The sequence below is a fragment of the Salmo trutta genome, chromosome 17 (genome assembly GCF_901001165.1).
Source record: "Salmo trutta chromosome 17, fSalTru1.1, whole genome shotgun sequence".
In the NCBI taxonomy this organism is placed as follows: domain Eukaryota; kingdom Metazoa; phylum Chordata; class Actinopteri; order Salmoniformes; family Salmonidae; genus Salmo; species Salmo trutta.
This window is the reverse complement of record NC_042973.1, coordinates 51,295,824-51,310,235: the sequence shown is the minus strand read 5'-3', so window position 1 is coordinate 51,310,235 and position 14,412 is coordinate 51,295,824. Positions and strand designations below refer to the sequence as shown.

At 43.0% G+C, this 14,412-nt stretch overlaps 1 protein-coding gene across 3 annotated transcripts in view; it reads left to right on the top strand.

Moving 5' to 3' along the window:
• The window catches only part of LOC115152366 (contactin-1a), a 126,021-nt gene that overhangs the window by 73,866 nt on the left and 37,743 nt on the right, over positions 1-14,412 (top strand). For all 3 annotated transcript variants that reach the window (XM_029697159.1, XM_029697158.1, XM_029697161.1), the window contains exons 3-5: positions 5,168-5,206; positions 13,287-13,413; positions 13,660-13,835. In XM_029697159.1, coding sequence (XP_029553019.1) covers positions 5,168-5,206; positions 13,287-13,413; positions 13,660-13,835 — 342 coding nt within the window. The remainder of the gene's footprint in view (positions 1-5,167; positions 5,207-13,286; positions 13,414-13,659; positions 13,836-14,412) is intronic.

Here is a 14,412-nt window from a genome sequence, read left to right as displayed (position 1 = left end):
CTAACTCAACATCAGGGATGAATTCAACTCTATTCCAGGCAATATTCAAAACATCATGTAAAACACCCTGAGTATCAAACTGCTTCCAGTTTCTTTTCATCATGATACATGGAGGTAGTTTAGGAATTTTACCATCCCTTACACAGGCATCAGCACAGGGATCACTTATATCAGTTATACCAGCAGCCTTAAAATGATGTGGAGTGTTGGTTGAAATAAGAGCAATCAAAGAGGATTTCAGAGGACACTTTGCATTCAATCTTGTTACATTGCTAACAATCTGAGTAAGATTATAGGTAATACATAGATTCTTGAGTTGATCAGAGCTGGATGTCAGCCAGTCTACGTTCAGGTCACCCATAAGCACAAATTCAGATTTGACATTGTAACCATCTGTCATGGTCGTCGTATGAAGGAGCGGACCAAAGCGCAGCGTGTGTATCGTTCCACATCTTTATTTATCTGTGAAACTATGCAATACATACAATAAATTAATAAACAAAAACAACAAAACGTGACGAAGAGGTGCACCATACACTAGCTCAAAATAATCTCCCACAAAACCTAGTGGGAAAAACAACAACTTAAATTTGATCCCCAATTAGAGACAACGATAACCAGCTGCCTCTAATTGGGAATCATACAAAAACCCCAACATAGAAAAAATAAACTAGAACCAACATAGAAATACATCAACTAGACAAAACCCCCAACATAGAAAAAAGAAACTAGAACCAACATTGAAATAAATAAACTAGACAAAACCCCCTGTCACGCCCTGACCTACTCTACCATAGAAAATAAAAGCTTTCTATGGTCAGGACGTGACACCATCAATGCCAATGTCTTTGTCAGCGCTATATTTTCTGAGGCAGGTTTCAGAAAACATAAATACATCTGGGTCTGCGGTTTTTATCCAAATATTCACAAAATCAAGTATTGCAACAAGACTTCTTACATTTATGTGCCATTCTGACTTTTTAATTTCGATTCACAAACAGTACTAGAACCATAGTCCAGAGCAGTGGTTCCCAAAATTGTATAATCCTGTAACCCTTCAAACATTCAACCTCCAGCTGCGTACCCCCTCTTGCACCACGGTCAGCGCACTCTCAAATGTTGTTTTTTTGCCATCATTGTCAGCCTGCCACACACACACTATACGATACATTTATTAAACATAAGAATGAGTGTGAGTTTTTGTCACAACTCGGCTCATGGGAAGTGACAAAGAGCTCTTATAGGACCAAATAATAATATAATAATAATCAATTATTCTGCTCTTTATTTAACCATCTTACATATCAAACTTTATTAGTTCATCAAAAATTGTGAATAACTCACCACAGGCTAATGAGAAGGGTGTGCTTGAAAGGATGCACATAACTGCAATGTTGGGTTTTATTGGAGAGAGTCTCAGTCTTAAATAATTTTCCACACACAGTCTGTGCCTGTATTTAGTTTTCATGCAAGTGAGGGCCGAGAATCCACTCTCACATAGGTACGTGGTTGCAAATCCAGTTGTTTGTGTCATCCGTTTCGGCAAAGTACCTGCGTAATTTCGCACCCAGCTCACCCAGGTGCTTCGCTATATCACATAAGACATTGTCCCTAAGCTTGAGTTCATTTCATAGCCTCAATTTTGTCCCGCACATTGATTATAGTTGCGGAGAGTCCCTGTAATCCTAGATTCAGATCATTCAGGCGAGAAAAAACATCACCCAGATAGGCCAGTTGTGTGAAAAACTCATCATAATGCAAGCGATCAGACAAGTGAAAATTATGGTGAGTAAAGAAAACTTTAAGCTCGTCTCTGAATTAAAAAAAAACATGTCAATACTTTGCCCCTTGATAACCAGCGCATCTCTGTATGTTGTAAAAGTGGTACATGGTCGCTGCCCATATCATTGCATAATGCATAAAATACTCAAGAGTTCAGGGGCCTTATTTTAACAAAGTTAACAATTTCCACTGTAGTGTCCAAAACATCTTTCAAGCTGTCACGCATTCCCTTGGCAGCAAGAGCCTCTCGATGGATCCTGCAGTGTACCCAAGTGGCGTTGGGAGCAACTGCTTGCATGCGTTACCACTCCACTATGTCTCCATGTCATGGCTTTTGCGCCATCAGTACACATCTTGACCACCAAAGTCCATTTGATGTCACAAAGCTGTCCAGTAATTTAAAAATATCCTCTCATGTTGTCCTGGTTTCCAGAAGAGGATGTCTTCCTTAATTGACCCCCCATAAACGTAACGGACATATACCAGGAGCTGTGCCAGGCCCGCCACGTCTGTTGGCTCATCCAGCTGTAACGCATATAATTCCTTGGCTTGTATGTGAAGCAGTAATTGTTTCAAAACATCTCCTGCCATGTCACTGATGTTTTGTTTCATGAAGACATTGTCTATATAGTTTTTTTGGCCTTTTCCCCCAGCAATGTCCCAGCCATATCCGCGGCAGCAGGAAGAATTAAGTCCTCCACAATAGTATGGGACTTGCCTGTCCTAGCCACTCGGTAGCTCACCATATAAGACACTTCTAGCCCCTTCTTATTAATGGTATCGGTTGCTTTTATACATGTCTTACTACTCGAAAATCATCTTTATTCTCGCTAAAAAAAGTCCTGTGGCTTATTTTTAAAATTGTCATGTTTCGTTTCTAAATGTCTGCGCAAGAGAGTTACGGTTAATGTGATTGGATGTTAATTATTTGACTAGGCTACCTGTATATGACATTGTGTTGTTATTTCATTGCATTGGCAGTGAAACGAGGCTACTCAGGCGAGAAAAAAACCTCACCCAAATGTATAGCCCCGTTGGAAGATATAAATGTACTGTTTGAAAATGTAAAGATAGTTTTAAATGTGAATCACATTTTTATTTGGCGTACCCCTGATGGCATTGCGCGTACCCCTGGGGAATACCTTGTCCAGAGGAACCAGAGTCTTTAACACAACATACACTATGTATACAAAAGTATGTGGACACCCCTTCAAATTGGTGGATTTGGCTATTTCAGCCACAACCGTTGCTGACACGGGTGTAAAATCGAGTGCCCAGCCATGCAATCTCCATAGACAAACATTAACAGTAGAATGGCCTTACTGAAGAGCTCAGTGATTTTCAATGCGGCTCAGCCGCGAAGTGGTAGGCCACACAAGCTCACAGACCGCCGAGGGCTGTTTTTCGGGAGCTTCATAAAATGGGTTTCCATGGCCGAGAAGCCGTACAAGACTAAGATCATCATGCGCAATGCCAAGCATCGGCTGGAGCTGTGTAAAGCTCGCCGCCATTGGATTCTGGAGTGGTGGAAACGCGTTCTCTGGAGTGATGAATCACCCCTCATCATCTTGCAGTCTGACGGACGAATCTGGGTTTGGCAGATGCCAGAAGAACGCTACCTGCCTGAATGCATAGTGCCAACTGTAAAGTTTGGCGGAGGAGGGATAATGGTCTTAGGCTGTTTTTAATGATTCGGGTTAGGCCCCTTAGTTCCAGTGAAGGGAAATCTTAACGTTACAACTTACAATGGCATTCTAGATGATTCTGTGCTTCCAACTTTGTGGCAACAGTTTGGGGAAGGCCCTTTCCTGTTTCAGCATGACAATGCCCCTGTGCACAAAGCGAGGTCCATACAGCAATGGTTTGAGATCGGTGTGGAAGAACTTGACTGGCCTGCACAGAGCCCTGACCTCAATGCCAACAAATACCTTTGGGATTAATTGGAACGCCAACTTTGAGCCAGGCCTAATCGCCTAACGTCAGTGCCCGACCTCATTAATGCTCTTGTGGCTGAATGGAAGCAAGTTCCCGCAGCAATGTTCCAACATATAGTGGAAAGCCTTCCCAAAAGAGTGGAGGCTGTTATAGCAACAAAGGGGGACAATAGCAACTGCAACATGTTCATTTACATCCTATCAATCAACATAACAAATAACCATAGAAACTTTTCTTAAGACTCAGATCTACAATATTATGCCTTAGAGTTTGCATACTAATCACAAATATGAATAAGCTACAATAGAATAAGCTACAATAAGATAACAATAAAGTTCAAGTAATACAAATCTAAATGCATACGAGTTCCAGAGTAAAAGTCCACAGGCTAAAGATAAAATTTGGATCAGCGATACCTGTGTGTGCAGGGTAGCCTAGTGGTTAGAGTGTTGAACTAGTAACCAAAAGGTCACAAGTTCAAAACTGCTGAGCTGACAAGGTACAAATCTGTTGTTCTGCTGCTGAACAAGGAAGTTAACCCACTGTTCCTAGGCCGTCATTGAAAATATGAATTTGTTCTAAACTGACTTGCCTAGTTAAATAAAGGTAAAAGAAATGCTTATAGGGGGCACAGGGGCTCAGATTTGTCCTATTTAATAAATATATACACTATACACAGTAAATATATTTTTTGTTGTTTCTCTTTAATACTACTAGTTACCAAGCAATTTTACAAAGTAGGCTTTAGGTTCCCAAGCTCCCAGCCTCATAACTAGCTACCAAGGAGCCATTTTAGGCTATTAATCAAGTTAGAGTAGCTATCTTAGCTAGCATGCCTACTGGCAAGGTTGGTAGACTTTAGAAAAGCAAGAAATAACTAAATGTATTGAATAATACTCACATTCCTTTCAATTGTTTACCCCGATTTTAGCAGCGATGCAAAAAGAAACACCAGTCAGGACGATACAGACAGCAGGAAAAAGTTGTTTCAGGTGTTTGAAAAATGCAAAATTGACCACCCATCCGCATGTACTTTGTGCCCCCTCAGATTTTTGGAAACATGTGTGCGGGTGTAATGTATGTGTGCGCATGTAAGTGTGTGCTGGAGCGGTGACCGAAGCTCGGGTGAGAATGGGCAAGTGGTGGGGGTACTTGTGCCAGGTTGGGTAGTCGGGAGCGGACCGAAAGGTGGGGGCCAAGCAGTGCAGCAAGCCATGGGAGTAGCTTGGGAATCACACCCGCTTGGGGAAGCTTGTGTCGGGAGGCTGGGTAGGAGAGGAGGCTTTTAACCAGACAGGTGCATGGTGGAGGAGCTTTCAGCAATGGCACTGGAGAGATTGTTATTCGTTTGCTTTCTCCAATATGCAAAAAGATGGAGGATCTGTAATGGATTTTCTAAATGAACATGCTGACCTGCCTTGTCTCCCCGTCTCTCTTGACTCTCTTCCAGATACATCTGTCTTCGGAGGGGAACCTGGTTTCTACGGAGGTAAGACTTGTTCTGGATAATCTGTTGTGTGTGGATAAAGTGGTGTGTGTGTGTGTGTGTGTGTGTGTTATCAGTTTGGAATAATGAGGAAATGTTGCAATGTCACCAAATCCAAGCAGAATCCAGAAACACACACAGCAATATGCAGATTGCTCAGTAAGTAGCCTACTTAAAAATCTGACAAGAGTTACTAGAAACCATGTTTGGAGGGGATCCCCCCCCCCCGCCCCCCCGCTGGTTATTAGCATGTGTACAGTGAGCATGACACACCAGACCCCAATTCATTTAGTGAATCTATGAGTGAACTAATACATATCTACATCAACAATTCATGTGAAAGACAGAACTGGAAGCACTTCAGACGTATCACCTCAGACGACACCTCAGACGTTATATGTGGCAGACTTCCGTCTCACCAGACAGACTGACAGCTTAGTTTCTCCTCAGCTGCATCCATTAAGTAATAACTATCACAAGGTTGTGATCTCTTGTGGACAGATGCGCTGTGTGGCTCAATAGGCTCTAATTACCTACCTGTGAATCAGTGGTGTCCAAAGTTTTTTTGCGGGGGGCAAGTTCTGCAAGTTCTGAGCAAGGTCTACCAAAGAAATCTAGCTAATATACTGTAGCTAATCTCATGCTATTTTACACATTTTGACATGACGCTGAGAGAAAATGTTGCTGTTTCAAGCAAATGTTCTGCAATTCTACTCATATTACCATGGGGCAGAGAAAAAAATGTACGGTGTTATAGCTAATCCAATGCTATTCTACACATTTGTCAATGAGGCTGAGAGAATTCCCAATTTTTAAAGGTAATTTCTTGCAATTGTACATATATTGCCGTGGGGCAGAGAGGAAAATGTGCAGCTACTGTATACAGCTAATTTCATTCCATTCAACATGTTTTGCAATGAGACAGAAACAAACACTAATTACTATCTCACAATTTTAACCATAACTGTTTATTAACGTGTAAAAATGTTATTGATGGTTAAAGTAATTGGCCCATTGTCAAATGCATCATTAAAAGTATTATTTGAAGTGAACCCGTTTTTGCCATATCAGACTGCAGAGCTCTTTATTGCAGAGTTGCGTGAATGAGGTGGTAAGTTTTCAATCGGCTGACACCTATCACGTGATTTGTGCAGGCTGAAATATGGTAGTTGGGATGGCATCGTGAACTTTTACGTTTGTAACGAGCGTCGTAACAAGCATTCATTGTTACACCTCTGTAATTACAGACTGCAATTACCACCAGTAACATCTTGCTATTACAGTGTAACTATGAATTATTACGATTAATTACAATACTTGTTACGGTGTAATTACATATGTAATTACACTGTAATAAGGCCCCCTTCAAATTAAGTGTTACCTTGTTTTCTCCATGCTGAACGTAACCGAAGAAAACGTACTGAAACAGGAAAACTCATTTTCATGTCCCATTGCAAAACGTGCTTACCCTACTGAAAATGGCCTTAAGGCCTTGAGGCCCTATGGAAAGTCCTTCATGATTCATTGAGGGCCTCCAAAGGCATCACAGGCAAGCTGCTCTCAAAGAGCATTTTGTTAGACACTTAACCCAAGTCCAGGAAGATGGAGAGTCGGAGAAAATTCTGATTGATCTTTGCTGTCCTTTTTATGGCCTGCAGTTGACTCGTTTGTCTGTTTTTAGACCTTTTGACTGTTTCCGGACGTTTTTAGACCGCTCTATTCCATTCGAAGACATGCCACAGCTTTACACTTCCCTCGTCCACTCAGATGGGGATGGTTTATTTCAGCAAAAGTTCATCACTGCAAGTTTGGCTGTACGGCATCGATATTAGCAAGGCGTCAGTTGTCAGGCAACTCCAAGTCCGAGGCCGTGGCCAAAACACTTTCCATCGCATTGATATTTGACCTGCAGTTGACTTGTACTTCTTTGGGACGTTATTAGACAGCTCTTTTCCATTTTAAAACACACCATTACCTGTGTGTCCCTCGTCCACTAGATTAGAACACAGCTATGTTTGTTCCAGCAAACTTAAATCATTGACAGTTTGTTTGGTCACTTCTGCAGCCAATAAGACATGAGAGTGTAGCTGGCAGGTGTTAAAAGAGGGACAGAACAAACTTTTGTAAGCGCTAACTAGGTTATTAGCATGACATATGCTTCCTACTGCATCTATCTTCAATGACTTGGAAAGACTTGTGTCCCTGCTTAATCTTAGTATTCTGTGCTCTGACAAACTAGTACACAAACCATCACTCCAGGATCTTCCAATGTATTTTTTTTATTTTTTATACTTGTAGCAAAAAATACAATGGAAGTATGTCTGTCTCATATAATGTAGCCCACAAACAATGGAAGTATGTCAAGGCCATTGGGCCTCAATACTCCCTAGTCCCCAGTTCTGGCCTCGCATCGACCCACAGGGTGGTGGTGGTTGAAACACTTTAGAACGTTATCGGCCTGTCAGCGTGAGTTAACAAACTGGCACTGACCGAGAGCGCGTCCAAAATGGCACCCTCTTCCCTATATAGTGCACTACTTTTGACCAGGGCCCTGTAAAGGTTATAGGGTGCCATTTGGGACTCTGCCTGGAAGTTCCCCTCTCATCGTTGTTGGCTGGTAAAGGACAGAGCCTAATGAAACGTTGTCTGGGGGTCAAGGTTAACGTTTACCGTGTCCATTCTGGGGATCCTTCCGCTGTCAGCAGATGATGATGATGATGCATGTGATGATCTGGTTAAATATCCTGACATTACGACGAGGATGAGGACCTTTAGGAAATGGTTTATTTGTCTGGCATTATGTTGCCATGGGAGCAGCGACGGGACTTGTAATAATACGGTTATCTAGATGTATTATGCTATTATAGATGGAATGCGGGATGTTTTTGAACGTCCGAGAGTTCATCAGGTTCATCAATTTGTAATTGAGAAAATGAAAGTTAATTAAGCAGAGGTTGGCCACGAAGAAAGAGCATCTTACATTATTGTAATGTATTATAGATTTTCTGTAACAATAATACAAATAAAAAAACATTATTATTTTTATTTTCTTCCTTTATGGAGAAAATAAAATGGGTGAATAACTAGAATTGACAGATTATGTGGAAATATGTTGGTTTCACGGCTTCCGTTTGGATAAAACGCATAGATAATAATACAGATCTTTATAGAAACAACACAAATGATTAACTGTTGAGCTGTAGGAAGCATTTCCATTAACTCTAGTCACGTTTGTTGTGCATTTGGAAAACGTAACACACACTAAGGTGACTCCTTGTCACAGAAACATGGGAGGCCTCCTGATTATCTACAGACAAGGTCAGGGACCTGCAATGGTTAATTTACTGTGTGCTGTCATAGTGTACAGGATATGCATAGATGGCACTATTTATATATTCCCCTCACCCACCACCATATTCCCCTCACTAACCAACCAGTGACAGTCAGTGAAGGGTAAATTGAAATGATTTTGTTAGAGGAGAACATATTGTGACAATGCACGCAGGGTGCGTTTTTATTCTCTCCTAGACATTATCTCTCTCTCTCACTCTTACTCTCTCTCTCTCGCTCGCTCTCTCTCTCACTCTCTCTCGCTCTTACTCTCTCTCGCTCGCTCTCACTCTCTCTCGCTCTTACTCTCTCACTCTCTCTCGCTCTTACTCTCTCTCTCTCGCTCGCTCGCTCTCACTCTCTCTCGCTCTTACTCTCTCTCGCTCGCTCGCTCTCTCTCTCACTCTCTCTCGCTCTTACTCTCTCTCTCTCTCGCTCGCTCTCTCTTGATCTCTCTCGCTCGCTCGCTCTCTCTCTCTCACTCTTACTCTCTCACTCTCTCTCGCTCTTACTCTCTCGCTCTCTCGCTCGCTCTCTCTCGATCTCTCTCTCTTGTCACAGCCTCTCCCGTTCTCTCTCTCTCATGGATGATAAGTGGCGTATCGACCGTGGGCGATCAAATTGGGTATGCTTTTGTGGATGTCACAGCAGGTGTGCAAGAATAAAGGACCAGTCTGCCTTCTTTGTAAGTGCGTCTGCGAATGTAGCAGCAGAGATGTGCAAGATTAAGGCCCCTGCATCTATGTAAACCCGAGGACATATTTATGTTATCTGCACTCTGTGTGGCGCTGTGCGAATGCATGCATAGCACGCTGCACGATCTAGGGCCTACAGTAGACAGGTTTCCATTGACCCAGGTTTAATCGACAGAAATCATTACGAAATGTGTGATGGAAACAGCAGATATAGGATAAATGTAATAAAGATCGACTAAATGTGTATCCGTTCGACAGAGGTGCATTTTTATTGTGTCTGACTGTCTTTATTGTGACAAATGATGATGCAAATTGTGTTTTTCGAATAAATGATTGCCAAATCATTTTTGAAGGTACGCGGGGTATGCGATGGTATCACTTAGGCATAACTATAATGCTCCACTCAACATTGTTATAATTATACATGCCTACTCCTTGAAAAATCTAAAACAACATTTGCAGGACAAGGATTGTCCTGACTTTCAAGAATGCCTGAATTGCTTCACCTTGCTTTTCTGGTCGAAAATTATTTCATATCTACAGTGCAAATTTTACTATGGCACGGACCGTGGCGATACATTGGCACATGTGGAATTATTAGAATATGGCAAATAGTATTCAATTATTGTATTCTATCCATGTTGGCGTTCGCAGCCTAACTGAGACATGAAGCAGATAGGTGGAAAGGCATACAGGCTGTCACCAATTTACTAATGCCCAATTTGCCTAAATGGAAACACTTCAACCACTCTCTCTCTCTCCCTCTCTCTGTACACATGCACCATACAGTAACGACCATGCGCATCTCTAGTACTGAATAGTATTCATATTAACGTATTCTTTGGGATGCAGTGACACCCAATGCGCTCTACAATAACACTTTCACAGTGAGGATTTGGCTAGCAACAAAGCTCTAGCCATGTTTCACTCACAGACCTGGCATGGTGAACACACCCACAGAATGCTGCAGTGGAGATGCCTTCGGGATACAGCACATATGTTCGCTGTCCCACTTGGACAACAACCAATTTCTTCATGTAATCAAACAAACACACAAACAAACAAATAGACTCCCAGATAAACAACTTTCTAGGAGTTAACTAGTGGAGCTTGGTGCTCGACTAGTTATGTCTGTATTATTTATTAATTACATTTACAAATAATATCATCGTATGCCTAAATGTGTGCAACACTATATAGCTCACATATCCATCGTAAAACAAAATCATTATCGAGTTTCCCTACAGGCTGGGAGACAATTGTGTGAGATACAAGGCATCGTGCACTGTCACAGTTCTCCACATTATTATAATGCTTAAATAAGTATCCAAATTCCTGCTGGCGAAAATGTTGCCTAATATATACCTAACTGATGAATAATAGATGTGTCATTTCATTAGAGGCTCTGATGCCAGGAAGGAAAGTAAGAATGAAAGGAGGAAAAGAAAAGCTTCAGACGAGACCAGGATCCTGGATCAGGAGAGAGCAGGTTTGTGTTGGTATTGTTCCAGTATAGGCCAGACAGTGTTGTTGAATCGAGTCCTGTTGTCTGGTAATAGTCCAGAGGATGGCTCTTCCCTTCACAGCCCAGGAGAGAATAGGGTGGGTGTGTGTGTGTGTGTGTGTGTGTGTGTGTCAGTGTGTTTGTCCATTGACTGCTGAGGACATGATTGCATACCCCAAAAAGCTTTACACCTCTTTAACGGAGTCACCCAGCCATTGCTACCACAGCCAAGTCATGCCAGAAGATGAGACAGAGAGGGGGATTAATACAGGGAGAGAGAATGTGTCTGAGACACTGAGAGACACACAGAACGAGAGGAGAGAGAGAAAGACAGAGGACAATATGGAAGTCTTTCGAGAGGGACTGTGAGAGGGAGAGAGAGGTGTACAAGAAGTAGGGAACAGAGAGATGACAGAGAGAAACAGTCCGTGTTTGAGCCAGGGAAAGAGAGAGCGAGAAAGAAAGAAAGAGGCCATTGATGTTTTTTTCGTTGAGAGAGCGATAGAGGCAGAGCAGCGAGACGGTCGAGGAAGAGAGAGAGGCATCAAGAAGCAATGAGAACTAGTGAGAGAGGAGAGAAAAATTCATGTGAGAGGGAAAGGGAGAGAGCATTAATACAGATGTGAGAGCATCAAGGTCCCTGGTATCTGCAGGCTGTGGGCTTTATGGGGTCTGTTTAACACTCCTCTCTACCATCTGTCACTTCACATGGTACAGTCAAGAAGTGGTGAACACACACACACACACACACACACACGACTTTACGATGACTAGCATTCCTTTCACTGGGCCAGACAGGCCTCTGTGTCCATTTCAGCTCTCTTCCATACGCTCACTGCTCTTCTCCTTTTCTCCTCTCTTCTTCCCTGAACACTGTTTCTCACTTAACGTGCCTTCGTGCCCTACTTATGGCACAGCATATGTAATTCTCTCTCTTTCTCTCAAGCAGCAGTCATTCCAAATGGTTGGAACTAGGCCATCAAGCTATGACGGTGTCAAGCACTTACACATTGTCCTTGTGTTGGAGTGTGTGAGCTTCATTCCTGTCCATTGCTATTGCTTTCGTACATTCTCTGAAGTATCTGATAAAATCATATTTTCTGAAGTCCAAGTTTCAACCTCTCTCTCGTTCTCATTCTCTGTCTCTCTCTCTTTCTCTCCCTCGCTCTCCCTCATTGTCTCTCTCTCTATATCTCTCTCACTGAGAATGAAGACTATAGTAGCAAATAAGGCACCTCAGGGGTTTGTGGTATATGGCCAATATACCGTTGTTATGCACGAAGCAACTCGGAGTGCCTAGATCCAGCCCTTAGCAGTGGTATATTGACCATATACCACAACCCCCTGGTGCCTTATTGCTATTATAAACTGGTTATCAACGTAATTAGAGCAGTAAACAAGTCGTTTTTTTTTTGTCATATTCGTGGTCTACTGTCTGATATACCACAGCTTTCAGCCAATCAGTATTCAGCGCTCAAAGACATACGTCTTTTTTCTGTCAGGATATTGTGAGAATATGAACCCTTTGTCCTGGGTGGCAGTTCGCGTGTAATTCTTAGATTTTCTAGGGGAATGAATCTTCACTGAATCTTTAGAGGCATTGCTTGCCTATGTAGGCAGATGAGATAAGTGCAGGATGTGTGTGTGTGTGTGTGTGTGTGTGTGTGTGTGTGTGCAGTGACAGTGACAGTGGCATAGAGGTGACAGATGTGCTCAGAGAGCGAGATCACACACACACACCTGAATGGACAGTCACGATCTGAGAGAATAATCAGCATCTCAGGAACATTTTGCCTCATTGGTTATTCATTGTCTTGTCTTGCATTGTGTTTCTCTTATTCATGGGAGCTCTGTGATGCGTGTGTTTTTTAATGACTAATTGGATCTAATTATCCAAGTGTGTGTGTGTGTGTGTGTGTGCGCGTGCGTGCAGGCATGCGTGGCGCGTATGTTTAGATTGTGTGTGTGCTCGCGCACGCACGAGATCTCGTTATCAATGTGTGCCGACACCGGTTTAAAGGCAGGTCGAATGACGCAAGGCATTTCCATCAAAGAGATCTCTGTGTTTAGCCCGCTAACTGCTTGTCTTGTCATCTCTGAGGATGATGGGTGGCATCTGAAAGGGTTTTGGGTTAAATGTTCATTTCCCATTTAAGATTTGGTATTAGCTTCCGACAATAATTGAACCAATGGGAGATGGCTCTGCGTATAGTAGGTTAGCCACCTGACGTCAGAAGATACTACAGTACTAAGAAATACCATGGGTACAGTAGGAGCCAGGTTGCTGGGAATGGAAAGACTTTACACCATGTTGTTCAAGCACTGCAAGAATGCAGTTAATCAATAACCAATGTTTTCTCCGTGAAAGAAAATCAACTCAAAATTCACATCACTTACTCACACGTCTTATCCCGAGACCCGTGTCTCAGTCGTTAGGCACTAAGCGAAAGAAACGGAACTGAAACAGACAGGTGGACAGGATTGTTCCTATCTGACCTACTAGTTCCTGATTCATTCAACCTATTTGTCTGTATGTGTGTCTCTTTCCTCTCAGACGATGCTACAGGTTACGGGCCAGTGTTTGAGGATCAGCCGGTCGAAACCATCTACCCCGAGGAGTCGCCCGAGGCCAAAATCACCATGAGCTGTCGAGCACGAGCCAACCCACCTGCCACATACCAGTAACATATGCTCTGCTCTCCTCTCTGCTCACCCCCTTAAATACCACACGCTGTGTGTGCTGTATGTCCCCCCCATCTCTCTGTCTCTCCCCAGCATGATGTCCTGCACAGGGCCAAGTCTGGAGGTCCTAATACATGGCTTTAAAGGACTTTAAAACATCCAGGCCTCATTCGCCGTGCAATTCTTCAAATGTGGAAAAATGCATTGTGATATATGTTTAAAATGAACTTGATCTTCTTCTACAGGTGGAGGTTGAACAGCCAGAACATAGACCTGGATGGTGACAACCATTACACCCTGGTCGGGGGCGACCTGGTCATCTCTAACCCCATCAAGAACAAACACGTTGGGAACTACTCCTGTGTGGCCACCAACGACTACGGCACCGTGGTCAGCCGAGAGGCTGGCGTCCAGTTTGGATGTGAGTGGATGGGACACCGGGGCGTGATCTGATCCACCGTTAGTTTTTTGCGTAACACATTATCATAGGCAGGAAGGACGGAGGGACGTTTTATGAACAGGGGCTACACTTTCATGCCTATATTAGTAGAGCTGTGATAGGGACTCGGGAGGGAGGCAGCAGCGCCACATTATAACAACTTTGGAAATGACATTTGAATGGTCAAACTTCATAGACTGTGGCACGAGACGGAATCACTTCTGCAGACTCAATAGTTAGTTCCCTCCCTTTGAAATAGGACAGTTGCAAATTATAAGCCTGCTAGCTAAAGTAATGCAGGTTCTGGTTTTAAAATGGTTTTGAGCTAGGAGGTTACAGGGTTTAAGAGTATTGGAGGAAAAGTGTTATTACGTAAATGAGGTGAGGGAGGCATTACAGTGGATTCTCCAGGCTTGTTAATGAATCTGAACACTCTGTCTTCCTCTTCTCTCGCCTCCTCCCCCATCACTCTCTCTCCCTCTTTCCCCCCCTCTCTCTCGCTCTCTCTCTCTCTCTCTCTCTTGCTTGCCCCCCTTTCTCTCTCTTTCTCTCTGTCTCA